General features: G+C 38.7%; 1 protein-coding gene across 7 annotated transcripts; it reads right to left on the minus strand.

The window, feature by feature from the left end:
- Window positions 1-815: 815 nt before the first annotated feature.
- Window positions 816-26,019, minus strand: LOC135076967 (AN1-type zinc finger protein 6). 7 transcript variants are annotated; one of them, XM_063971503.1, is made up of 6 exons: window positions 25,914-26,019; window positions 23,538-23,648; window positions 9,618-9,963; window positions 7,062-7,205; window positions 2,180-2,321; window positions 816-1,047 (listed from the first exon to the last, which is right to left on the minus strand). In XM_063971503.1, exons 3-6 carry the CDS (start codon window positions 9,714-9,716, stop codon window positions 899-901), a joined length of 534 nt encoding a protein of 177 aa, XP_063827573.1. In that variant the 5' UTR covers window positions 9,717-9,963; window positions 23,538-23,648; window positions 25,914-26,019; the 3' UTR covers window positions 816-898. The 7 variants fall into 7 exon arrangements, with proteins under 7 accessions (XP_063827573.1, XP_063827570.1, XP_063827572.1 ...); XM_063971500.1 differs by having other exon boundaries at window positions 23,511-23,648; XM_063971502.1 differs by having other exon boundaries at window positions 23,511-23,648; window positions 25,885-25,979.
- Window positions 26,020-26,278: the final 259 nt, after the last annotated feature.

The raw sequence follows: 26,278 nt of genomic DNA on the forward strand, positions 1-26,278 counted from the left end.
CGGCGACGGGTCGCGACGGGCCGCGACGGGCCGCGACGGGCCGCGACGGGCCGCGACGGGCCACGGCGGGCCGCAGCGGGCCGTCGCCGTCGCCCGCCGGCCGCAGCGGGCCGCACCTCCGCGCGCGCTCGCCTTATGCCGATACACACCACAATCTCGCTAAACACTAGGTCACTTATGCCGAATGTTAGACAAATAAGAAAGCGACGACTTCCCGAACCAAAATTACAGTACTAACAATTTGCAGATGATGTCGATCCATGTCCGGGCTTGGCCGGGGCCGCCGGGGCCGGGGCCGGGCCCGGGCCGCGGGCCGCCCGGGCCGAGCGGGCGCGGGGCCGCCGCCCCGCTCCTTGAGCGTCAGCTTACGATTGTTATCTCGATTATGTAAAGCACGCTATGCTCTCCTTGGAATCGTAACAATGTAGCTTTTTTTGGAGTTTAATTTTTTTACAATATATAGGATTTGTTTCTATAATTAATTATATCTAATATTTACAATGGAGGTGAATGGACATATTCAAACTCTACTTATAACCTCGAAAATTAATCCTGAAATTCCTACCCGAAACGAACATTATCTACAACTTTTAATAAAAATTTAAAAGTAAACTCTCGCCACAAATAAATCTAAATATAGTAACAGATCGAGTTTGCATTTCTGATTGGGTCGTTTTGAAATCAGTAAAAGTTTATAACGCAATTTATTCGGAGAAGCTGCGACCGGAGCCCGAAAGTCTGTCGAGGTGGCTAGCGAGGCCGATGACACGCCACCGATGTCATCAGTCAAACGTATCGTAAATGAGAGACACAAACTCGATCGAATGTTTATTTAGAGTAAATCATAAAGGTATGTAATGCGCGGTGCGGTGAGGGCCGGGCGGGCGGCTCAAGCGGCTCATATCTTGTGTATCTTCTGCGACACGACGACGGGGTTGTTGCGGCGGATCTCCTGCGCGCCCAGCTCCCGGTAGTCGAACGAGCACTCGTGCTTGTCGCTGTACCGGTGCACGGCGCAGAACAGCCCTCCGCAGCGGCACTCGAACCCTGCCCAACCACAACCACCGATCAGACCTAACCCAGGTAACCTCCCAGTGTCCACACGCATATCATAACAAATGGCATACATTTGTTTTATTTCTACAAATAGCATCATCTTTAAAAACATTTATATCGCTCGAATTTTTATTCTCGAACCGAAATAAAAATTTATTTACTTGAAAAAAGTTAATTTTCAATAAGTTTGAAAAATTTATACATTCATTCAATTGATTTTTGGATACCTATTTTAGAAAACTTAATTGAATGAAAATAATGTTCATCAATAACAACAAAATCTTTGAAATTAATTTTGATTACTTTGTGGTCTGTTATTTCACGTCTTAGTCCAAGATCAAGGACCGTTTTTGTGCACGTTATGAGTCCATAAAAGCAATTGCGAAAGTCAAACGTTTTAAAATGATGAAATGTTTTGCAACAATATCAACCAGTAACATAACAAGAATCAGTTAAAAATTTTCCTTAGTGATAAAATTGCTGAAGTGTAATAGAAGAGATAACGTGACGCAAATCTATTTGCGTGTGGTATCACGAGCGCTTACTATTGATTTAGCGGGTACTCCACAGCGGACGAATTTATGTGTCCTATTTACTCGACTTCTTACATTCATTTCTATGACATCTTATCCATTCATGTCTCTGACATCTTAATATCTGGTATATTTAATTTTGTTCAAATCACTGAATGGGTTTAACCCACCCAGGTTAGGGTCAAAGATATCAAAACATAAATAATTGTGAGAGAACTTATTCCGTGAAGAAATAAACACCTCCAATGGAATATTTACATGTAAATAAGATATATGACAAAGAACGATTTAACAGTTATTTTCACAATCTAGGTTTGATAGATTCTATTGATCCATTTCATTTCGCTACAAATACGAGCATGGAGAGTATTGGTAAAACAACAAGTTTGCTCACCGACGTGACTTGAATGACATTGCATTGCGTCAGTCGAAACTAAGACAACAATATGTAACACGTCTCGAAAATACCAGAGTCATCATGTAGAAAGTGATTACCTACGTTTATGAATCGGTATCATTTCTGTGAATCTCATTACTCTCTACTTTTCGATATAAATGAAGGTATTATTGTAAAACAAAAAGATGCTGACCTGTGAGTCCAACCTTCTTGCGGCAGACGGCACACCTATTCTTTTTCTTTTTGTCCTTGCTGGGGTCTTTGTCGTCGGCGTCTGTGTCAGAGGTGCCTGTGCTCGTGCCGCTGGTGCCCGCTCCACTCTCCTCTTCCAATTTCTGAAATCGCATCAAACGTAACAATTACACCGAGATCAATAAAACCAATAAAATTTTAATCAGGGAAACCATAAAGCACGAATGAATGAATTTGAATCTATGAATACTCCATTCAACAACCAATTCAATATTCATTCACAGCCACACAAAGAGACATCCGGAACTTGTTGTAGTACAACTGAACTGAAGATATTTTAAGATATTCCAGATGCGTTGTGACACCCGCTTGTAGAGGAGTCACAGTAATGCATGTAACTACTATACAGCTGAGTCTATTACACAATGATGAATTAAATAACAATCAGTTGGAATAACAACAATGTATCAGTATACACGGCACATTGCAAGGGCACGTGAAGCTATCGTGAGAGCATGTAATCCATCTACGCATTAACTGAATTACTCGGCACAAAGATACGATACGAGACTAGTAATGAAACGAACCCTCTTTAGACTCTTTTTATTAGGATCTATTTCAGAAACGCGGTCGTCCTTTTTCTCGAGTCTCGGGGAGTTTCGGCACTTGGAACCGTTTTTAGACGCAGTGGCCGATTCGCCAAAGATCTCGTTGCGGCTCTCCTGTATTTCCACAACCTTCTTCAATTTCACCTCGTCCGAGGGGCCGTCCTGGCTTGGAAATAGTTTGTCGTCTATTTTCAGCTTTTGCGGCATGTCGTGCTCGACTTTCTCCTTCATCCCGTCCGGCATCGGCAGCGGGGAGCTGTCGTTTATTTCGATGGACAGACGCTTATTTTCGAAACTCTTCGAGCGCGACACACCGACACTTTGTTCCATGGCGGAGCTCTGGCTGTTGTTGTTGGATTTACTATTGCGACGTATTGCTTTCTTCAGTATCCTTTTACCTTTGGACTCTTTTTTGCTAGGGTCATTTTCCATTATTAAGATTTTTTGTTGCTTTCAGGTTGGACATCTTGGCTGGAAATGCAAAGTTTTTATTGCCATGTGACTAATAAATTGCAAACGTTCTAATAAATTGATGGAGGAATCGAGCCCTACAGCACACAACGCTCCTACTTACCACGTCTTACGATGTAAATAAGCCCCTCATCTCAAAGTCTGGACTTGGAGATAAAAGGGATTAAAAATGTTACATTTTAAAAATTAACATGATAAAAAGGTGTATATTTTAGTTTTTTACTGTTAATTCGATACAAGTAAACCGTTTAGAAATAATATTTTTGTGACTTTGATTACTGTATGCAAAATGTCTACTTGACATAAAATTCGTATTTTAAAGTTTTTCGTGCAATCATAGACAATACTCAAAAAGTTTGTACGTCGCGGTACTGTCTTGGAGAACTCTGGATTTGGCGGAGTTGAATTAGTATCGAGACTACTTTAAAATTACTTAGGTACATACATATTTCTTTCGTGCGTGCTGCTAATATTAGTCTATGTCTTTATTTCAATCATTTTAATAATGTAGTACGAAGACCTCGAGAGCCCAAGGCGAATCATGCCATCGTCCTAATATTTTATTTTATTTTTATTTATTTAATAGGACAACCAACAAGACATACACTGGAAGACAATCAATATTTACAACGTATTTAACTTAATCTAATATGAATAACTTGGACTCGAACTCGATAACAAGGCCCAGTTAGTCTGTTTTGTGGAGCAACTCCTCCTAAGAATATCTAGTGAAGTAGATTGGAGGTTTGAAGGCTATTTTTCTCATGAAATCCATCATGAAGCTGATAGTTGATAAGTTTCCTCCATTTTTGTTTCCGTTCAGGACGATTTTTAGAGGTGATAGTTTATTTTTAAAATTATCATATCGCTCCACTGTTCGTATTTGAATCATAGCATAGATTGACTATCAGGCACCTAACCATAAACCAATAACTTTACAAAAAAACCCCAACGGCAAGGAAAGCAGGTAATTTCATACGCTACAGTCTCACAGTCATGCCATAACTAAGCAAAGCAGGAAGACCATCGACTAAATTACTTAAAACATACGTTGTTTTTAGAATATCTCGCAAATATCCTGAAAGCACACAGTCACCAACGGGACTGTAATAGGGATTGCCCAGCTGCAACTGTATGACTCATACCTAATAATACTATACATCAATATTTTCGAGAATCATGACGGAAATGGTTTATTTTTTACGTTGCCCATACGTAGTAGTCATAAACGATAAGATATTATTATTACAATGAAACTCACTCTACATACATTAGCAACATTAATGCAAAACTAACAATGTGAATTGTTGGCATACAAGTAACAATAGGCCATACACGTATGACGAATTTATCAAAATAAATATGGACGACAGTAATGCCAAATAAACGTGAATTAGGTATATGGGACACGATATAATCTAAATACGTTTTATCAGGGAGTTATCAATTCATTTTGTAGGAACCTTAAATATGTTATCATTGAATGCAATGTGGCGCATATCTTTTTTATAGCCGTTCTCAGTTAACGTCGCACTCAAACGTGTGACGTAAGGTCTACCTAGAACATGCATCTTCCACTCTGATGCACAAAGCAGTAAAATTTACTGCTTTACTGAGTAAAGCGTCTGTCGCAAATGATAGCAGCAAGGTCGCTCACTCATTGTGAGACTGCTCCAGAACGATCGCTGTTACTATGCATATAATCATCATTTAAAAAGTAAGAAAAACAAGTCGTGACATCCATCCAGGATGTTACGACTTGTGAAGAATCTTAAAAGCACATTAAAAAATAGTAAGAACTTTAACATGTTGACTCTCAGAAATACGGTTATACTTCTAACTATTGTCTAATTAATTCATAAGAAGTCTGGTAACGAAATATTTTGCCTAAATATGCATAAGTAAATCTTCATAAGTAGCTACATAGGTACACAATATGAGATTCGTTGACACGCTGACCTGATTGTATCAAACTCAACTCTATGACGCATCATAAAATACATTGAGTCCAATGAGCGACATTATGACATTGAATGATTGTGATTTCCGTAGACGACATTAACGTCAGCTATAAGGAAACCCGGCGGAAGAAGTAGCGCCAATGTTTTATTAAAACTCCGAAGCCGTGCACTCGTGGATGACGTGGCTCTCACACACTATAATGATATAAGAACTCATTCGAAGTCGAGCGATGAAACCATGGTTGCATAAATGTCCAGCTATTTTAAGACGTGCATTTACTAACGTGTGTTAGCCGTGCAGTCCATGCATGTTAAAAAGAAATCAGTCCAATTCCGAGGCGGCCAAAATCGAGTAATACGTGCTCTCACTTATCTAAACGACAAGATAACAAATACGGCAATCTACGCGTGTTCCAACTATGCCACACTAAACGAGGAAATACTGTGCAATGAGAATACGTGCATTAATACTGATTTATGGAATGACTGCATAGCAGCCGTCTTTAGAACAAACCTGGCGTTACACATCCAATCTCAAACTGAAGAATATTCTAATAAAATTATTTATAGTCTTTCTTTGCTTTTGAGAATATTTTTGGATATACCATCGTGAATGTTATTCAAAACAATTTGTGCATGAATTGAAAAATCGTTGCACGACGTATCCCAATGTAATGGTAATAAAAATTTATTCTGATAAAAACAATCATCTTAAAGAGAAAAATAGAAAGTCTTCCATCTAGGACTTATTTTGTTAGTCCCAAAGGATCAAATCTATTTCAATAGATTGAATGATAGATTCGATCTTATTCCTGTCAATTCTGATTCAAGCTCAGCAGCTCAGGAAACAAGGTGCCATTGCCAGAGGCTATCACTAGTCGCAGATCAACTCTAGCCACGTATGGGCGCGTCTAGCGACGGCGACTTGTGCCCAAATATGTAGCACCGCTAAGAACGGCATAAAGCCTTGTTCACACTAGTCAAGTAATTTAGTAGAGCAACTCGCCTTTAGTAACTAAACTAATTGCTACTGACCAAAAAATCGTTCGCAAAAAACTTTGGTCGAGTACAGTTTACAAGTAATTGGTGTTTTTTTTACTCGAGTATACCACCCGGTTGGGACTCGTTTAGCCGGTGAGCGAGTAAGCTGGGACGGCGCTACTCGCCTGTCAAAATTGAAAAAAAATAGATTGGCTCGACTAAGGGTGGATTCGACTAAACAAGAGTAATATTAATCTCAGAATAAATCGTCAGTTTTGACATATTTCCCATACTGAAACTGTCAATGTGCCAGTTATACCAGGAGTTATACTCGTATAAAGTTTGGTCGAATCGGGCCTAAACGATTTAGTAACCCACTCGACAAAATATTTAGTGTTCGGACACGTTTAGCTACTAAATTCTTTTAGACCTTAGCGCAAGATTTTCTTTTTATATTGCTTCTAATGTCACTATTTTCTCTGCTACTCTTTTAAACTTTTTTCTCCATGTGTTTTGCAAATAAACCTTTTATGTATCAATCTAAATGACTCGTCACTCGACTAAATGACTCGACTAGTGCGAGCCAGACTTAGGCTGAGTTGCACCACCTAACTTTGACCGAACTATAACGATAACCGGTGCTTTATGTACTTCATACAATTGACAGATTTTTGACGTTTTTCAAAGTTAAAGTAATGGTGCATCCACACTGGGCGAAGGGGCTCGCGCGGCAAACTCGACATCCTGCTCACTCATGAGCAGGGTGAGCAGGATGACCAGCGTGCCGCGCGAGCCCGTTCGCCCAATGTGGACGCACCATGCAACCCAGGCTTAATATCTAATAAGAGAATTGTGGCCTCACGTCTGTATGCGCCTGCGGCTGGGCGGGGAGAGTGGGCACGGTGGGCGCGGCGGCGGCGAGCGGCGTGGGCGCTGCCGGCACGAAGGGCGCCGATACGGGCGACGGCGTCGTCGCTGGGGGTTGCTGTTTCTTCTTTAGTGCCTCCTGGAAAAGTTAATTTTTCTGTCAGAACTTGACCTTCATTTGTTGGGCTTTTATGGCGGTCAAGCTGTAGATCCGGGCTACACAGGTACAGAACGAGAGGTGGGGGAATAGTCCCTTGTCAGAGCACTACTACTAGAACGAATACAGATTAAAACAACCTTGCGTCAACTGTGTGCTTTCCATGAGTTTACAATAGGTGTTCTTGCTAGCGCCTCCGTAAAAAATGGTCTATTCCACTTTGATCACCTGGATTTGATTACCCAGGTGATCAAAGTGGACTCCAGGCGATACTTTGGTGTCCTTTGATCACCCAGTCTACTTTGTTGAGCACCTAGGTGATTTTATCCATGGGTGATCAAAGGACACCTAAGTATGGCCTGGAGTCCACTTTGATCAAATCCAGCTGATCAAAGTGGAATAGACCAGAAAAATGACATTGAATGTATGGCAGATTGTACAGCGCCCCTAACGGCTACTTTCAAGAACTAAAATCTTCATAATGTAGTTTTTTTTTTACGCTCTCTCTAGCGAGCACACCTAACGTAAACTCATGGTAAGCACACTGATACACGCACAAAAAACACGTTATAATGTAAACTATTGCACAATGCTATCGCATGAAATAGGTACATCGTTAGTCCAAGGCTGATTGTGGTCAATTAATACAATGTGACAATGACAGAGGTGATTGTGGTTCGTATGCTAGAACGAGAATCCACTTACTTGATTTACATTTGTGTATTTAAAATGATTTTATTTCACATTTTCTCGGTACAACAATGAGCATCCCGCCCATTTCCTAGTTTTTGAAATTCAAGCTCTCACCACTTAGCCATCGAGAAAGGACGATACGCTGACGTAGATATACATGTCACATACTGCGAACGCCTAGTTACAGGCGTAAAGGTCATCATGACGAACGAATGCGACGTGATTTCTCTAACTTCAGAAATAACACGTAATGACGTGAAAACGCTGCGTTAGCTGCTGAAAATCGTCTAAATCTCACGATTTCTTCATTGCCTGTTAATCCAACTCGTGGCGAGGTATTTGGTATTTTGTGTCACCCATTTTCATTTCCATTTCCAATCTCCAATGAATCACATCTTGTCTAGGCATTCGTCAAAACGGGATCATAATAATTTATCGATATTTACGACGTAGCTCGCAAGAAAGTTATATCAATTAGTGGCTTAGAGCATTAAGAGATAAATTGGTGTAACTGCACTACACGTGTATGTAGTGCGCCATATTCTCGCAAGGACGTCACGGCGGCGCGTTAAGCACTTGTTAGTGTCGTAAACCAGATCGCATGGTCTTGCCTCGTTGTTTCCTTCCCAGACTAGTTCTGTTTTTCCGGTGACGCATTTGCTCTCCTTTTTAGCTTAAGAAAACCATAGAGATTTTCCGAGAAGATTTTTCTTCTTGAAAACTCTACCCTCTATCCCAGTAAACAATTTCCTCCAAAGGCAGGTCATAGTCTCACAAGAGGAGATACAGTTATTATTCCTCTGCTAGAAATTGTTTAAAAAGAATAAGTCGAAACGTATTTTCTTTAGATTTCTAATTGTTGTAAACACAATAATAAAACTATTTCACTAAGAAATGTAGTACATAAACAGTAACAAAATTGACATAATATTAAATTTCAGCCTTCACTAACAATAATTAAGACGTGCCGTCATCTTAGCTGTATCGATGTTTTTCGTAAAGGGAAATAGGTAAATACCTTTTTCCCGTTACTTTATAAGTCTTCTCGTAACTGTACAGCATTACGTGCACTGTTCAACAACGAATTAACGCATGTAGTAGGTATAATCTCCGCAGACTTACACAGTTAGATATTTTTAAACCCAAATAATCACCCTTAATTAAATTAAGTAGGTTGTATAATAAGTCCTAATAACACTAACGAAAGTCTGTGGTTCCTACTAAAATAACTTGTACCTACGTACTAACACCTCCTTTTTTATATTAATAACTAAATGATAATAAATATACATATTATATTAATAGGTGCATTTTCTTAACGCTAAACGCATAGTTAATAATGAGATGATATAGGTAATGTGCATAAATAACTGATCATAACAATGAGAAAATGATAAAATCCAGTGGTGAATAGTGATACAACCAACCCGTAAAATATTGTTTTTAAAAACATAATGAAATCTAGAACGATATTGGCTTGTGTATGATAATGATTTCAACAATAGACTCTGATTCTGTAAGTACTACAGAAGACTGATGCCTTGACTCGTGAGTCGCTCACATTCAATTGGCAGATCTTAATCATGCTTGCCATGTGTGTCGGAATATGAACTCTACATGCAACCTACACCTTCGTTTTTACAGCAAAAACTTCAAAGTCACGAATTATTAAGCAAATTTTGGGCAAGACCTTCGACTTACCTTGAAGCATACTGAGCAGAGACCATCTGTTGACGGGTTGCCGTAGAACCCACACCCAGAACGGCACAACGCCTCCATAGGATTTGATTCACGCTCCATTGTTCCACAATAATTTCACTTCAGTCTAACAATTATACACTTCACTCGTAGTCAAAGTACGATTGCACTAATTGTGTATTGCACTTGATTGTCGTAACACTATGTCCACAATGATCTCACTGTACAATGTGCTTGCACTTGAAACGTTTTAATTTAGATTTATCTCTGGCTTGCAGTCTCCGCGGTTGGTGGCTTTCCTTGCCTCCGTGATCCAACTGTTCCTTCTTTGTCAGGATCGTTGAGGGCCCTGCAACAAGAAACACATTCAAAATCAATCGCCATCCTTAAGAGACAAAAGAAAAATCACAAGAAAACTAAGAAGAAGTAACTACGTATTTCTGCATTGCATGACTTTGTTGTCATTTTTTAGAATGGAACAGTTTTCTCAGTAAATGATGCGTTTCGCAACATATTTGCGTAAATCTTATACCAAGGTAAACTTAATAACAGGCAAGACCTTGATCGTGAGTTTTACATGACCATTACCATTAGTTTGAAACTATATCCTATGATTAGTTCCAGACAAGAGTGCGTGATTATTCTGATAGAAAGTGGAATCAAGGCGTGGAATACGATTTCGTAGAGGTAAAACATAATAATATGCATAACGACAGGTTTGCGTAACAAGAGAGAGCTACACGGCTAAAGTGGAACGCGCCCGCGAAACGGAGCACCGCGCCGTCCCGCCGCAAGGTCGCCGCTTCGCCTCTGGCCTGGGACACTACTAAACACACTTAACGCCTCGTGGAAACACGAAATCAACAGCCCACGGTTACACAAAACTCCAACCCAATCACCATGGTGATTTCTATCCGACGCAAGACGTGACGCCATAAATATCACCGACTGACTTCGAACACTCGTCGTCAACATTTGGCTAAGCGCATGGGCCGCGGCAAGGTGAAACGGATTGCATCGATAGTTAAGGTTAAATAATTTAGTACCTACTTAGTAATCTTTTACATAGCGAATTAGCGACGTATGAAACAATAATTGTCACGATTGCCATTTCTCGCATTATTAGTACGCAAAACTATTGATGATTAGTTTCTGCAAAATAGTCGTCCACGTTTACGAACCGAAACGTGATTTTGTCATTGACGATTCATCATACCTATACGACCGTTAGCAGAAATACATGCTCACAAAAACGAATGCCCTTTCACGTCATAGCTACCAGATGATTCATACAGTTCGTCCCGAGAGAGTCGTATTTTTATGACGCACTTGTATTTATTCAGGATTCTTGACATTCAAACAGTCAGAAGAATTCATAATAATATTACTGATACAGAGAACATGAGTTTTAACAGACTTCTTCCTCTATTACGTTCTCCCTCTAATAAAGAAATTAATTACAACTACATTATCTTAATAATATCCCAGGTGTTAATTTCCAATACCACAAAATTTCAGTAAATATTCGTTATTTGCTTGTTTGATAAATAAATTGAATATCTAGAACTCAAATTGATACAAACTTCCCACCCGAAATAGAGCCAAAGTACATATTATCGAGATGGGCACACCCAATTGAAACCATAAGAATGAATGTATGGACAATAAATCATTCAATAATGACAATACATTTAGAACGCGCGGCGAATAGGACCCGATAGAATGAGTCGTGTAGGATAACGTTTCATTATCCCGCTCTACGGCGATGTAGCACGGAATGTGTACCAATGATTGCAATTATGAATCTTGGGAGTGGAGAGCGTGCACCGGGTGAGGTCATTAGCATTGGGCTCGGACGGGAGTCATCGACCGGCCAGCACGCAGGGGTGCAAGCGTCGGCGCCCGCGCATCTACGCTTTATTACACACTCGACATGTCTATAGCGCAATCCTTACAATGCAAAGTCCAGTTTCACGCGTGACCAAGAACAGCTAAAACGAAATAGCCCACAAAACTATTCGCTTACGTTAGGTACTAGTTTTGCACACTTTCACTGCTTACTAGTTTCGCACACGTTTATGAAATAAAAGATAGATTAAAGAACTCAACGTGCAACGCTATATTTGTCTTTTAGTGCATGTAGACTACACAATGTTTTTTGGCAAAGAGATAAAAATGTAAGCAAAGTATACAAAAATAATAATAGAGGGTGTGGTAATCTCTGATCAAGTTATTTCCTTGGCCGATCTAAGTATCTTATTGATATTCAGTAGGAAATTCATAGTACTTAAAGGTCAGTATGGTTTTCCCCTGAAAAACTATAAAAGAAACGAAAACTAGAAAATAATAAAAAGCCCGCAGCGCCCATGAGTGCGATCTAACTGTATTTCCCTATAAGGGGGTCTGACGAGACCTAAGATGTGTAGAGTCATAGAGAGATCTAACTAATGTAACCCGTAAAAGCTTAAAAAGAATAAATTCCACTATATCAGAGAAAGCACAAGCATAAGAAATTATTACTGCTTTAATTAACTATTATGCCTCGTCAAACACAATTACAGATTTCAGGAGTTGGCAGTCAACTTCTTTCATTTGAGAGGCGTTAAATAAAAAAGAAAGTTAAATGTATAGATTCTTAATGATTAAGATACGCATGGCCAACTTTTGAGTAACCGAAAATTTCACAGTTGGTATAACAGCAAACTCGTAAACAAAGCAAATAATTTAAAAGCGCACAATATCGCAAGTATATAAGTATGCCAAGGCGACTAACGAACACCGTCCAGTCGGAAACGTGATGTTCAATTATAGCATTACGGTAATAGCGATATCCAAACTCTGATGCCAAATTAACAGCGGATTGAACATTTAACTAACAATAGTTTACTTTAAATATTCTCACGCAATCTTGTCGTGATTAATTAACAATTTTTTATTAACATTCGCGATTAGTCTCACGCTTGATCTTCTGTGAATGTGAACTTTCAAATGTTTGGCGAAACTATTAAAGCGTCTCCCGTCCACAGAAGTGTAATTAATTGACGTGATATATTTAGCTATTCTCACCTCGTCCAATGAGATGTTATGCAATGACAAAGTTCTTGACGGTATACCTATTTCGATAGTCTAGGACAAGATAAGGTCTAAGATAGTGTATCTGTGTGGGTATAGTCGCGGTCGGGCGTCGTGTATGCGCCGTGCCCTCGTGACCCACTTGCGGAGTGCGCTACGCAATTTGAGCGCGACCCGCTCGCACAGACGCGCCGCGGGCCCGGCCCGGCCTCCGCTGCACCCTACTACACCACACGTGTTCCCCGATTTTTTTGACGTCTCAGCTACCTCCCTCGAACTGATACACATTTTTGGGCTGCTAACGTTTTTATCTAAACTTTAAAATGGAAAACGTTTCCAAACTGCTTTCGAATCATTACAAGAAATAGAAATCAGTTAAAAGCTATTACATTTAAATAATGATAAAATGATTGGCGAAGTTACGAAACCATAATTATCATATTCTATAAATAAAAGCTTCCAGAGTTTTACAAACGCGTCAGCCTGTTAACGTCAATAAGGTTCAATATACGACTAGTATTCGAGTATTCGGGTCCGCCTCCCACGGATAAAACTCGGCTCGAGATAGCGCGATGAACTTAAAATTAAAATTTAGGTTTGATGCTACAGTTCCAAAGCTGCCTCCGCACGAGTAGAAATGGTGCTCAATTTTTCTCCGGGTTGAAACAAAATACAGGTCTGACCACTCGATCAACGGTAACAGTAACGGTACGAAGCACAAATTTCGTGCAGTGCAAAGAAAAACACTAAAATCTGGCTCTCCGTGTAGGTTCTTCTATCTCTTGTAGTAAAATTCTGGACAATAATCACTATTATTGTCCGTGAGTAATGACAGAGACGTGGAGTAATGACCGTTATGAGAAATCATGCTTACTAATAACATTGACGTTTAAAAATAAATATTCTACTTGAAAAAAAACTATTATGACTTAATTCAATGAGGATCAGTACTGTTGTAGAAAATTCAATAAAACTAGTATCTACGTTAATCTTTAAGACATAAGAAAGATATATCTTTTTGAATTATCCAAATCGGACCATTACTTACGAAGATATTAAGTAATAAACATAGGCCGTTTTTGCCGCTAAAAGTCAACGTACGCAGGGCCGCGTGACGTCACTATATCCGAATCGAGCGCAGCCGGCGTACTATTGGGATGGAAAATATTTTTTTCCAGCTAAACTATCAGTTTTAAAAAAAAACTTTTAATAACATTTATTCATCAAAATAAAGTAACCTATCGACCAGTAATTTTTAAAAATAAAAATTGTGAAAAATAAGTATCGCTATGTCCAAAAACCACATTTTTATAGGATTCGATGGAATGCGGAGACGCGGTTGGGGCGAGTGTAACTTTATAATTGTTTGTATTGAACATAATAATACATAATATGAGTGCTAATACCCAGTTTCTGGCCTAGAGGGGGGGGGAGAGGCAAGTCATACCCAGTTTGGCCTAGGGGGGGGGGGGGGGGTTAGTCATACCCAGCTTCTGGCCTGGGGGGGAGGGGGTCAAGTCATAACCAGTTTCTGGTTCTGGCCTAGTGGGGGGGGGGGGGGGGGGGGGTAAGACGTACCCAGCTTCTGGCCTAGGGGGAGTCATACCCAGCTTATGCTTCTGGCCTGGGGGGAGGGGGAGGGGGTCAAGTCATACCCAGTTTCTGGCCTGGGGGGGGGGGGGGGTAAATCATACCCGACTTCTGGCCGAGGGGGAAGTCATGCCCAGCTTATGACCTGGGGAGAGGAGAGGGGCGGGGGAGTCATACCCAGCTTCTAGGCTAAGATTAAATAGATTTCCAGGAGGGAGCAGCTGGCCCGCCCATGGGAACGGCGAATAGATAGGTAGGAGGTACGTAGGTTTAACTCAGAAAAACTAAATAACAGGTAGGTATTGCGTGTACATCGAAATGATCTTCATAGCAATGTCTTGTAGCTTAGGCAGAGTGTATCTGCCTCAGCTATACCTACTTATTGTTAGAAGTAAATAAATTAATATTTATACATTTTTATATTTTACTTGGACGAAGATATGACTCTAACAACAATTATGAACACTTTATTTGAATAAATCGCCAAATATACCACCGCGGAGACCCTAATCGCGTCTCCGCGTTCCATTGAATCGTATGAGCGTATGGATTTTTTGCGATATTTTTTACAATTTCTATTTTAAAAAATTACCTATCGATAGCTTACTTTATTCTGATGAATAAATGTCATAACAAGTTTTTCTCTAAAACTGATAGTTTGGCTAGAAAAAAATATTTTCTATCCACGCAGTACGCCGGCAGCGTTCGAATCGGATATAGTGACGTCATCGGTACCGCGCCGGGCGGTCAGTGAACTTTTTTAGTAATTTGGCCATAACTTCGTCAATTTTTGTCGTAGAACAAAAATTTTTGGACTGTATATTAAGGATTTCTTAGACCTATAAATCTGCATTCACAGCTAAAAATCGAAATGATCCTCATTTATTATGTCTTACTTCCATTCCTTTTTAATCATTCTAATTCATATAGACTGCTAATGTAGGAAGTTGTACAGCGTTAATTCATTTACACAAATGTTTTGTTTTGATTAAAACAAAAAATAGGTAAGTAAATCATTAGCAATTAAAACACTCAACTGATATCATTGAAAATTATGCATTTTTGCGTAAGTGTTGTGTTAGTGTTGGGTCTGCGGGTGTCTATGGGCGACGGTAATCACTTACCATCAGGTGATCCGTTTGCTCGTTTGCCTCCTATCACATAAAAAAAAAAAAAAAAAAAAAAAAAAATAGATTTGGTCTTTTATTACGATAATGCACGAACTCTAAAATTGCTGAAAAAATGTTAAAAGTTGATTCATTTGCATTTAAAATTATTGATGAATTTCCGATACGATTACGATACGATAAATACATATAACTACAGTATTTTACACGATAATCCTGTAGTTATAAAAATGTTATGATAAAATTATTGACTTGAATAAAAACGAATAAGATATTTTTCAAACCTAGAACATTCTCGAACTCAATGTGACTAAACGTGATAAAGTGTCGTTTGTTAAACTAAGGCCCAGTTTTTTGATTCATAGTTAAAATAACAAATTGTTAAATTTTGCTACTAATGGTTAAATATTAACAAAATGTTAACTAATAGTTAAGAAATGTACTAAAAGTCAAGCTAATCATTGTTTGAAAAACACTTTTTTCTGATATTTAACCAATTGTCATTTGACATCTGTCAAATTTGACCATTGGTTAATTTAACTACGAATCAAAAAACCGGCCCTAAGTTACAATCAAGCACATACTTAGTAGGCCTACATCTATAAGTATTGTGTATGTGTAAATATCTAACTAATTTCAATGTTGTCAAACAAATTCCGCGTCAGATTATGAACTCTATTTAATCGAGGTCAAACATTTTCTTGGCAAGAGTCTAAACAAAAATAACACTAATAAACAGTAAAATAGCGTCTCTAGATATCGCAGAACGTCTGTCTTAGCAGAAACAGAAACGTCACTTACCAAAAATAGACTTGCCAGGGTCTCGCACCCATGCCTTCCTTCCGCGTGGCAGCTGAACAACACGGAAGACAACTAGAACTTAGCATCGACAAAAGGACTAGTTCATCAAGTACAGTACGAATCACTGCTACAGGAAGGACAATGACATTAGCATTTGAAGGAAGAGCTTGCGTCACAGACGAACAATGACGCGACGAAAATCCAACACGCACGGCAAGATGGCCGCCGCGGCGTCAGCTGATCGCGCACACGCAGCGCAGCTGTGAAACACCGCTCGGCACATATCGCTCTCTCTTTCATTCGCACCGATTGCACACAAAGGACGCGCAATCATTGTTTGAAACACAATGCTCATTAAACATTACTAGTTGTGGTGGCTACTAATTGTTTCTTATTCGTTGAATAATTAGAATAGTTTGGGCCAAATTAAAAACCAGGAAAAATTTACGAGCAGACACATCAAAAACAAACCTGCTTCCAAAACAAGGTTAAATCATTTAACAAAAAACTGGGCATCTTATCATTAAACAAGTGGTGAATTCGATTTTGTTATTCGAACCAGTATCTTTATGATGACGGCTAAAATTCCGTATCAACACCACAATAACAGTGCGCAGTAGTAAGGTGATAACTATTTAACAAGACAACAATTTACGCAGCAAGTTTTCACGATGACTCAAGAAATAATTGTGTGTTAAACAACAAAAGTAGGCAGGTAGGAAGTTTAACATTTCTTCATCTAAAGAAATAAGAAACTCGGGCATTCACTTTAATCACTGTTCGCTACTGAGGACAACAAAGCTCGAAAACGACATTTGGAAGAACACAATCAACCTTAGGCAAAAAATTACATTTCCGTATACTATCGGTATACCTACTTATCAGTCAGCTCTCAGCAGTTTTAGTCAAAATAATAACAAGAATTACCCATTCGACAAAAAAAAACATAAGAATCTGGTTGGACTTGAAAGAAGCTACAACCAATTTGAAAAGGATAAATTTCGGAATTCTCAAAAACTACCTAATAAGAAAAAAAATTGTTTAACAAAAGCTAGCATTCATCCAATTGCGCAGGATTTGCGGTTCAATAAACAGCAGCAGCAGCTGAACAAAGAACTACAAGAACAAATATTCATAACGGTTATCGGAATAAATAAATATCTACTTTACCAATTAGCCTTAGTTATCAGCATACGAAGTTTCATTTCTAAGGTTTTAGGGAATCTCTACATTGAAGATCAAGATTTGAGTCCTTCCTTTACTTGTAATTGTTTCATGGATCCTATAAACATAGAATGACGTGATCTCTAACGACTCATTAACAAATGAACAACAAAATAAAACCAACCAATGAAATAAATGTAAGCTATCTTGTTAAGATTAGACAATATCGTTTATCAAATCTTATAAAATATTTCACAGATAATCGTAAATAAAAAATATACAGTTAGTTCCTGTCGCTTGTGTAGACTACATATTGCACAAAGTTCAAAACAAAACACGTGGGGACGTTGACCTTCTGGCATCAAGGTCGGGGCACGCGGCGGCCTTCAAGCAGCCTAGTCTAGCAGGCCCACAGGCTCCTTTCGAGCATCTCACGGCGCAGACGCACACAAAAACACCGCACACTTAACCACGAACAAATATTACCTTCGAGTGGTAACGCGAGCCCATGGCCACGTAGAAACTACGCTTGAAAGCGCTTCCCACCACAGAATGATATCACAGCCACAAGTTACAATCCGGACGGAGAAACGCGCACACTAATTCGCACTATTATCTAAATAGATAAGGTGCATTAGTAGCACCTGATGCTGGACGGCTTTGGTAAGTAAACGCGATGTCGGCCTCGCGGCGGCGAGCTCCTGCGCGGTCGGCGTGCTGGCGAGGACTGGTCGCGCTCGCGCTCCGCCACTCGCGGGCCGCGGCAGCGCGGTGCCGTTCGCCCGCCCGCCGCCTGCAACTATTCGCGTCATTCCGTTTCACACGCGCACGCACTCACCAATACAAACACTACTCGATGCTCACGGGCTGATAAACACATGGCCGCCTCGGCCAGCCATCTCGACATCACACAACAGCGCGCTGCTCGACTCATATCGCCACATTAACACCATTATCTTTGAACTTCTTCGAAATACCTACCTATTCAGCGCACAAACATCTCCGCGACTGGATAAAATTAATATGTTTTTCGAACTGGACACTCATCGTGCGTCGTGAATTCGTGACTCATATGGATTGATTCTAGTTCGTTTCCTTTTACTACTTATTCAGATTCTGTGAAATGAGCCTGTTAATGCTTATCAAGACGTCATTTTAGGGTTTTTATCATTGTTTTATTTAGCTAGGTGAACTCCAATTTCCGGCTGCAACATCAGATATCAATACACCACATACACTAAAAAATGTAGGTAATACCACAGAATAATAATAAGTACTACGTACAGAAGTTTTTCTTCGCGAAGGTATTCAAAAAAATGTATGCTCAATGTCATCAACAATATGGTGTAATTTAGCTTGTCTTAAGAGTCGAGCACCGTTTTGTTGACATACGTCAGTGATCGGTACTGTCTTGATGCCATAGGGCTGACTGCTACAAGAAGCTACTGTGTCGCCATCTAGCGCACCACACTTGCATTCACTGCTCTTCGCGGCAACGCGCAGCTACATGCGGCCGCCAGTTATATAGTGTAAGAGCTAGCACCTAAATATTTTATAACACACATAACTGTGACAATTTATTTCACGTGGGCGAAGCCAAAAAGCTAGTAAGAAATAAAAATTCAATTCAGTAGGTATTTCAAACCAAATTTTATTACATAAACAAACATTATACTAATTTCATTATGGGCCCTTAGTATGTGAAAACTGCAATTGACGATATTTCGCACTGTTTTCAATATTATGTATTACAGAACGTATGTGTGATGGGATGATATTTTCGAAAACACGATTAGAAAAAATTTTTCTCGAAAAAAAACATTTACCTCTGGATTTTTTTATAAAAGTTTAATATGACCGTGTTTTACAATAAAATTCCTATAAAATCACAAAGGTATCATGTTTGCCTCTTTGATTTCCTGGCTGTTTTAGATTTCAAAAACCTAAATATATTAATTTATTAACTTTCTGATAAAAATGTGAATGGCTCTTACGATGTCCCCCCCTTAAATCAAAATGTCTTTATTTGGTCTATAATATGCCCATCATCACTACGTAATAATTATAAAAAAAAGTCGCTTTCCTGTCTGTCTGTCCCTATGTATGCTTAGATCTTTAAAACTATGCAACAGATTTTGATACGGTATTTAGGGTTCCGTAGCCAAATGGCAAAAATGGAACCCTTATAGATTCGTCATATAGTCTGTCTGAACATAGAACGTTTTTGTGCACTTTTTAAAATGAGTTAACCAAGTATATGGCTATTAGACTTGCACACGTCCGTCCGTTTTTTGTAGGATTAATATAATTAAGTAACATTTATTTTTTGCATTCGGCTCTTGGTCTAACCCAAACGAAACACGAACAACTAATGAACTAACAATGAACAAAGTTGATAAATTAGTAATATGTAAATAATTGTTTTACGAGCTGTCCCGGCGTACTTCGTACCGCAAATTAATATAAAGTTGTTTAAGTGATTTATAAAATCGCAATATTAATTTTTGAAAGTAGGGTCATTGTGCTGGTTTTCTATCTAACTTCGGTTTTCGTCCATTTCACTGAGCTGCCATAAACACATGCGTAAAATTTGAATACAAAGTATTGTATTCACAGAAGGCAGTAGCCATCCCGCGCTAGTTTTGTTGCAATCTATAATGCCTAAGCAACAGTTCTACCTAAATGAAAATGTAATTTAAAAAGTAGTGAGTTCCAAAAAATTACGTAAATGCGCGGCCATACACCGGTCACCGGTACATTGCAGAAATCATCGCGCTAGGAAAAAAACGTGCTGACAGGAAAAGTTTTTGGCAAGTATGTCTAATTGATAGCATTATAAACACAATTTTAAGTGTTTATTAAACTTCTTCATACAAAATTAAATCTTAGATGACTAAGGGTCATTTTTTTAAAGCATAGCTCAGGTCATATAGCAGGCAAATCAACTCGGAAAGGGATCAACAACGTATCGCCTTTTGTGGCATGGAGGTAATAGTGGAGAGGAAATATAGATCTATACAAAAATTCGACAAATTAATGACAAACAGCTGTTTATCTCTTTCTAACTTACCCCTGGTGATGTATAAAAAAAAAGAAATAGATAATGTTTGGTCAGTACTCATTCTGGCAACATTTTCATGTGACGTCACTAACTACCTGACTTGTGCCGAGTAGGTACCTACATACAAGATTTAAGAAAACAACATATTTATAGGCAATCAGCTGACAACTACACGCACACACACACACACAAATACCTGTCAGCTGATTGCCTATATTGCGGCCATGTTGTTTTCTTAAATCGTGTATGTATTTATAATGCGTGTAAATGTGTGCGTAATGTACCGAGTACGTTTATTTTAAAGTTACGCCAAGTCCATAAGACATTGATATACGTCAGTGTTTTGCGAGCTGTCATTGCCCTTCGCGCACTGTCATCGGCGAGGCAAGGCGTTTACGTTACGGTGCGGATTGTGTGTGCGTTGCAGTATGGACTTTAGTTGACTGCCTTTATGAGCACTCGAACGACATAAAATAATATGATACATTTATGTAAGGGTATTTTAAGATCACAAAGTTGGCAACTCCGATAGTTGGACGAAAACCAGCGCAAAGACCCTATCCTGTTTGACACCTATAATAATTGACAATAGCTGGCTCGGCGAACTTCGGCAAACTAATGTGTGACGTGAAGTGCCAAATCGCGGAAAATGTCGGAAGAAATACACGAATTTGCATGAATTATCATGAATAACAATAACCACTTATTTACCTCTCAGTGTCTTCAGGCAACTTAAAAAAAGTACATTGTGTGTTTTTATTATTATTTAGGCAGTTAAATACTGCACAGTATTTTTTACACAGTATTTTTTTATTTTTTTCCATAATACAAGAGTACGCGTGCGTGTGTCAATGCTCGCTCGTATCTCGTATGTGACGCCTTGTCGAATCGCCTCCTGTAGGTGGGCTATCGTGCGTGTTTTGTTTTCGATGTGAACTCGCGGAGATGAACAGGCCTGGTAATACTAATTACTAGGCAGATATACATAAAGAAAGATAGGCCTCGTCCAGCAATAATTCAATAAAATAATAAATTCCTATACTATAATAGCCAATAAAAAATTTAAGGCACAAGGAAAACTTAGACAAATCCCTATACCTAAAACAATAAATATTTTTGAAACCAAAAGTCCATTGCACTCAGTCGGGGATGAAAGTGAAAACTAAGGTCAATATTCGAATATCGGCGGCCGTTCAACCTATTATAAGTAAACAAGTACGCATAAGTAGATGGAGGGATGTCATTATTAGCACAAAAGGAATTTTATTTTTCACGCCGAACTGCGTTGCTGAAATCTGGTCAATGACAAGATGATTTTCGTATCGGTGTGAGGTCGAGTAAACAAAGCGAGGAGGGAGGTATGCGAGGCAGAGCAGTCGCGGCGAGAGCTGCTAAGACGAAGAGGGTCGCCAGAGATGGAACCGATAACCCTCAAATCGGCGTAGAACCGTTCTGTGGCATTACCAAACAACGAGCCACCACGCTACTAACCGCCCTCTGCAAACAAGAGGCTATTGAGTGGTGGAAGTCTACATCGGGACAAAAACACTCAAAAGCACTCATAAGGGATATAGCAACAAAGTAACTAAGGAACTGCTAAAGTTCAAAAGATACAAAGCCTGTGCAGTGACTAGAATACTGACCGGCCACTGCAAACTAAACAAACATAAATCGAACATGAACATGACCGAGGAAACTCTGTGCAGATTCTGCCATACAGAAGAAGAAACGGCCATGCATGTTCTTTGCTCATGCTTCCCGCTTATGAGCAAAAGAAGTATCCATCTCGGGCGACACATCATGCACCCGGATGAGATAGCAGATATCACGCTCCAAAGAATCTGGAAATTTATAGACTCAACGGGACTAAGCAGTGAACTCTAAAGACAAGGGCTGCCACAATAGATCAAACCTGGTCGAGTTGGCGCAAATAAAGGCCCAAAAACTAATAATAATAATAATAAAAAAGAGGGTCACCACTCACCAAAGATTCCTCTGGAAGGGCGGACAGTTTAAACATTTCGTTGTAAACTTCCCGTAGAAAATAACATGAGTCATAATTTATGAGATGTTTCCAAACTATCACGGCTTCATTAATTTACCAAAATTTTAAACATGGCGCTAATGAAGTGAACAGTGCAGTGCAAGTGCAACGAGCTGCTCGGATATATTCTGGGGAAGCTCTCCTACTCATTGTGATTAGGTTGGGATTATGGATGTGCATCTTATTGAGAACTTTAAGAAGAAACCGCATGCGTTAGAACTAGCACCACAACAACCAAACTTCTATTGCTGTCTGTGCATAGTTGGACGAAGTCCGTCTTTTGTTGTGAAGCAGTCTCGGTACTTGCGCCGCGGGCGATGACGCGAGTCGACGCTCTCCCCCGAATTATCCTGGCCGGGGCGCTGACCCCGCCGCGGCGTCACGGCACGGCCCGCACATATTCCTCACCTCACCCCTCAGTCTACGCACTGACCTGACCCTTGCAACCCCAAATTGGCACTTCAAATTCGTTACCGAACTTTTGAAACATATTATGGTCCATTCCATTTAAACTTTTTTAAACTCAAAATCATGAAACAAACTCATTTGGAACAAGTAAACAATGGATTCAATAAGAAACTTGGACAATGAAGAGAAGGTATAAACAATAAAAGCAGTAGAAATAAAGAACCGTGTGTCACTGCTGGCTGAACAACAACTCGTGTGAGCCAAGTTTCTGAGCATGGCAACTAATTTATTGCTTAGTTTAAAAAATTAGGAAACTGATTTCTATTGACATTGAAAAAAATATAATTATTATCTTACGTACATGTTTAGGTAATGGTTATGGTCTATTTAATTTTCGGCGTAATTAAATAACAACTTCGAAAGCAAAAGAATGCTATTCCGTAATCTTTACTAATTTGCCCAATATTAGAGTTCAGAAATGTCTTTGTGTAATTAAGGTAAAAGCGCGGCGCCATTTACATTGCATTGCGTCATCATTTTGGTTGTAAAACTGTTCATTGTAAGTACGTCACTACAACAGAAAAATAACAGTATTTCGACGTGAATAGAAGGTTCCATCTGGTTCTCACCTGATGTTGGAAAAGTGAATTCCGTACCAGACAAATGTCTTTCCAAGTGCGCAGGCCCTTCAGCTCACAAGCAGGCGACACCACGTCTGTGCAGTTGAGGTCAGCATCCACCGGCATCACAATGAATGGTTACACTACCTGTGTACAAAATACATCATATTAATAAATAATTTTTGTACATACTCAATTTCACATATTTTTAACAAGTCAATATAGGATAGAATGTTATAATATGAGGTTAATAATAGATTTATCTTCTATTCTAAAAAATTTGGAAACATTTTTTTACCCAACTGCGCCAGAAGGAGGGTTATGTTTTTTCACATATTTTTAATTTCTATATGATCTTGACAGAGATGGTTGGGTTATAAATGTTGGACTGATCGAACTGAGTTTTATTAGTATAGTCAGCACCAAACACACATTTGGACGCAATGAATCATGTGACCCAGTTACCGGTTTCTAAACATGTGGCTGGGTGGAAGCATGAACTCTAACGTAATGGATTCAAGCATGGTAAAATTACTGGATAAAAATGAAAAAGCAAAAACACTTTAAACACATACCTACATTGAAAATTGCAATAGATAAAGTGAAGCACTATTTCAGAATAATAAGGTTCTTGATAAGATCTGGTGAATAATATTGTTTGTTACTATTATCTACAGCTAACAAGCACACATGGAAAGAAATAATGGTAGGTAGTACACCACAAAGGAGAATGAATTGTCACAGGTCATTGTAAGTGGAATTAATAAAATGTTTACACAGGCAACAACAAAGAAAGCACATGATTTTGGTAACAAAGTGAGCTTAAAGACACAAAGGCTTTTGTCTGGTGCTGTTGATGTTATTTTTGTTCTGTACATCAAAACCATGAGAGTATCATTCAAAATAATGCAAAAAATCTCATGCTTTCTGTGTGTCAACACATAGATATTACTAAAACCTGTAGTTATACTGAAAATATGGCAGTTTTTTCATCTACTAAGGAACACAAGGTGTTTGTTAATGTTAGCCAAGGAGGTTATAGAAGGATGCAGATTTTTTTACTAATTCTGCTTAAAATATTTTCTTTGAGAATGTTCACGGAATAATTTAAAAAGTCATAATATGTAGTCAATATAAACAGAAACACAAACATTAATCTAAAATTCAACTTTCGACATCAAATAAGTAGTAATTATGGGCATAGACTTGAAAACCAGTTAAAAATAATGTTATTGATAAAACAACACACATGAAGATATTAACAACTCCAATTTATTGGTTGACCTATGTTGACTACTCTAGCATCATACACATACTGCTTCTTAATTTTGTTTTTTATTTTAGGAAGAGTCAAAAACTTGAATCATGGAATTACAATTGAAATTATAAATCTAATGGGTTTTACCTTAGTATTCAACTAATAAAGAATTAAAAGTTAACTTTTAATGGTATGGGAAAAATAAAGAGTGATCTTCCAATCAAACACATAATAATATTTTTCTACATAGGTACACAATCTTTGAATAATACACACTCATATTCATAGAAAACTATGAATAAAGATTTAAGAAAAACAGTAAAAAACTGTAATGAAGTTATAAAATACCATACCCTAATGCCTAACTTTTAGTTTCAATTATAAAATATCTAAATAAAGGACTCAACAGGTAAGTAGATGTCTTTTTTCTCTTAATACCTTAATTGATCATGAGCACCTTTTTTTTCTATGAACATCTGTGCAATGCAACCAAACACAACCTACATACTATTTACATCATATTATTTTGAAATTATGCTTCTATGAGTGTCTTGGGGAGATAAAAACAAATCCATTAAAAATGAGTGAGACAAAGTGAAAGACACAACAGGGTCGTGGCAACATAGAAACCACGTTGATTTCATCACAGGAAGCTATAATCGTCTTTCCTCTTTTTTTACTCCAACCGTGGTAGATAAGTTTAATCTCCGAGTAAGCACAATTACCTCATTTTGAAACAAACAATGATACTACTTAGTTAAAATGGCCAGTGTTAGTAGAAGAAAAAACTGCTGTATCTACGCCTTCCACCAAGGCAGTGTCATGCAAAAAATGCGTACCTATTGAATGATGGTACAGTATGTGCACTACAAAATGGGTGTAAATCAAATAAACATGGGATTATTAACCTGAGAACATGCATTTGTGTCTTGAATACAATACGTTCAACCACTAGGACTCCGAATATCAACAGAAACAAAGAGAGTAGTGAAGAATTTAGTAATTGGCATTCACGAAGAAAATGGCGTCATATCACTAGTCACGGAACAAGGTACAATTTCATCATATGAAAGCACAACACATAGTCACGTTGAAACACCACAAAAAATACAAGTACATGCTAACCCAGTGATTTTCTTCATAAAATTACTCACTTAGAATAAAAATTCCAAAGAAAATCATCCAAAAACTCAAAGGACTGATGACAAGGCACTCCACTCACCGTTTGCAAAACCAGACTGATGTCACGTGACCAGTCATTTGTTGCCAGTATACAAACTTAATTTAAAAATACTGAATAAACCGCGGGCTGAGCCCGTGGGCAATGTCAATCAAAAGTCATGACTTATTGCATGAATTTGCATGATTCATTTTATCAAAACAAGTAGGTATATACTTAGGAATAATCATTGATCGTATTCGTAATCGTATACATTATTTTATGCTATTTTAAATTTAGCTTACTGAGCAGTCTACAGTGCACGATATGGTCCTAGCTAGCAACTGATGAAGAATCAGT

The sequence above is a fragment of the Ostrinia nubilalis genome, chromosome 12, assembly GCF_963855985.1.
Source record: "Ostrinia nubilalis chromosome 12, ilOstNubi1.1, whole genome shotgun sequence".
Lineage (NCBI taxonomy): Eukaryota > Metazoa > Arthropoda > Insecta > Lepidoptera > Crambidae > Ostrinia > Ostrinia nubilalis.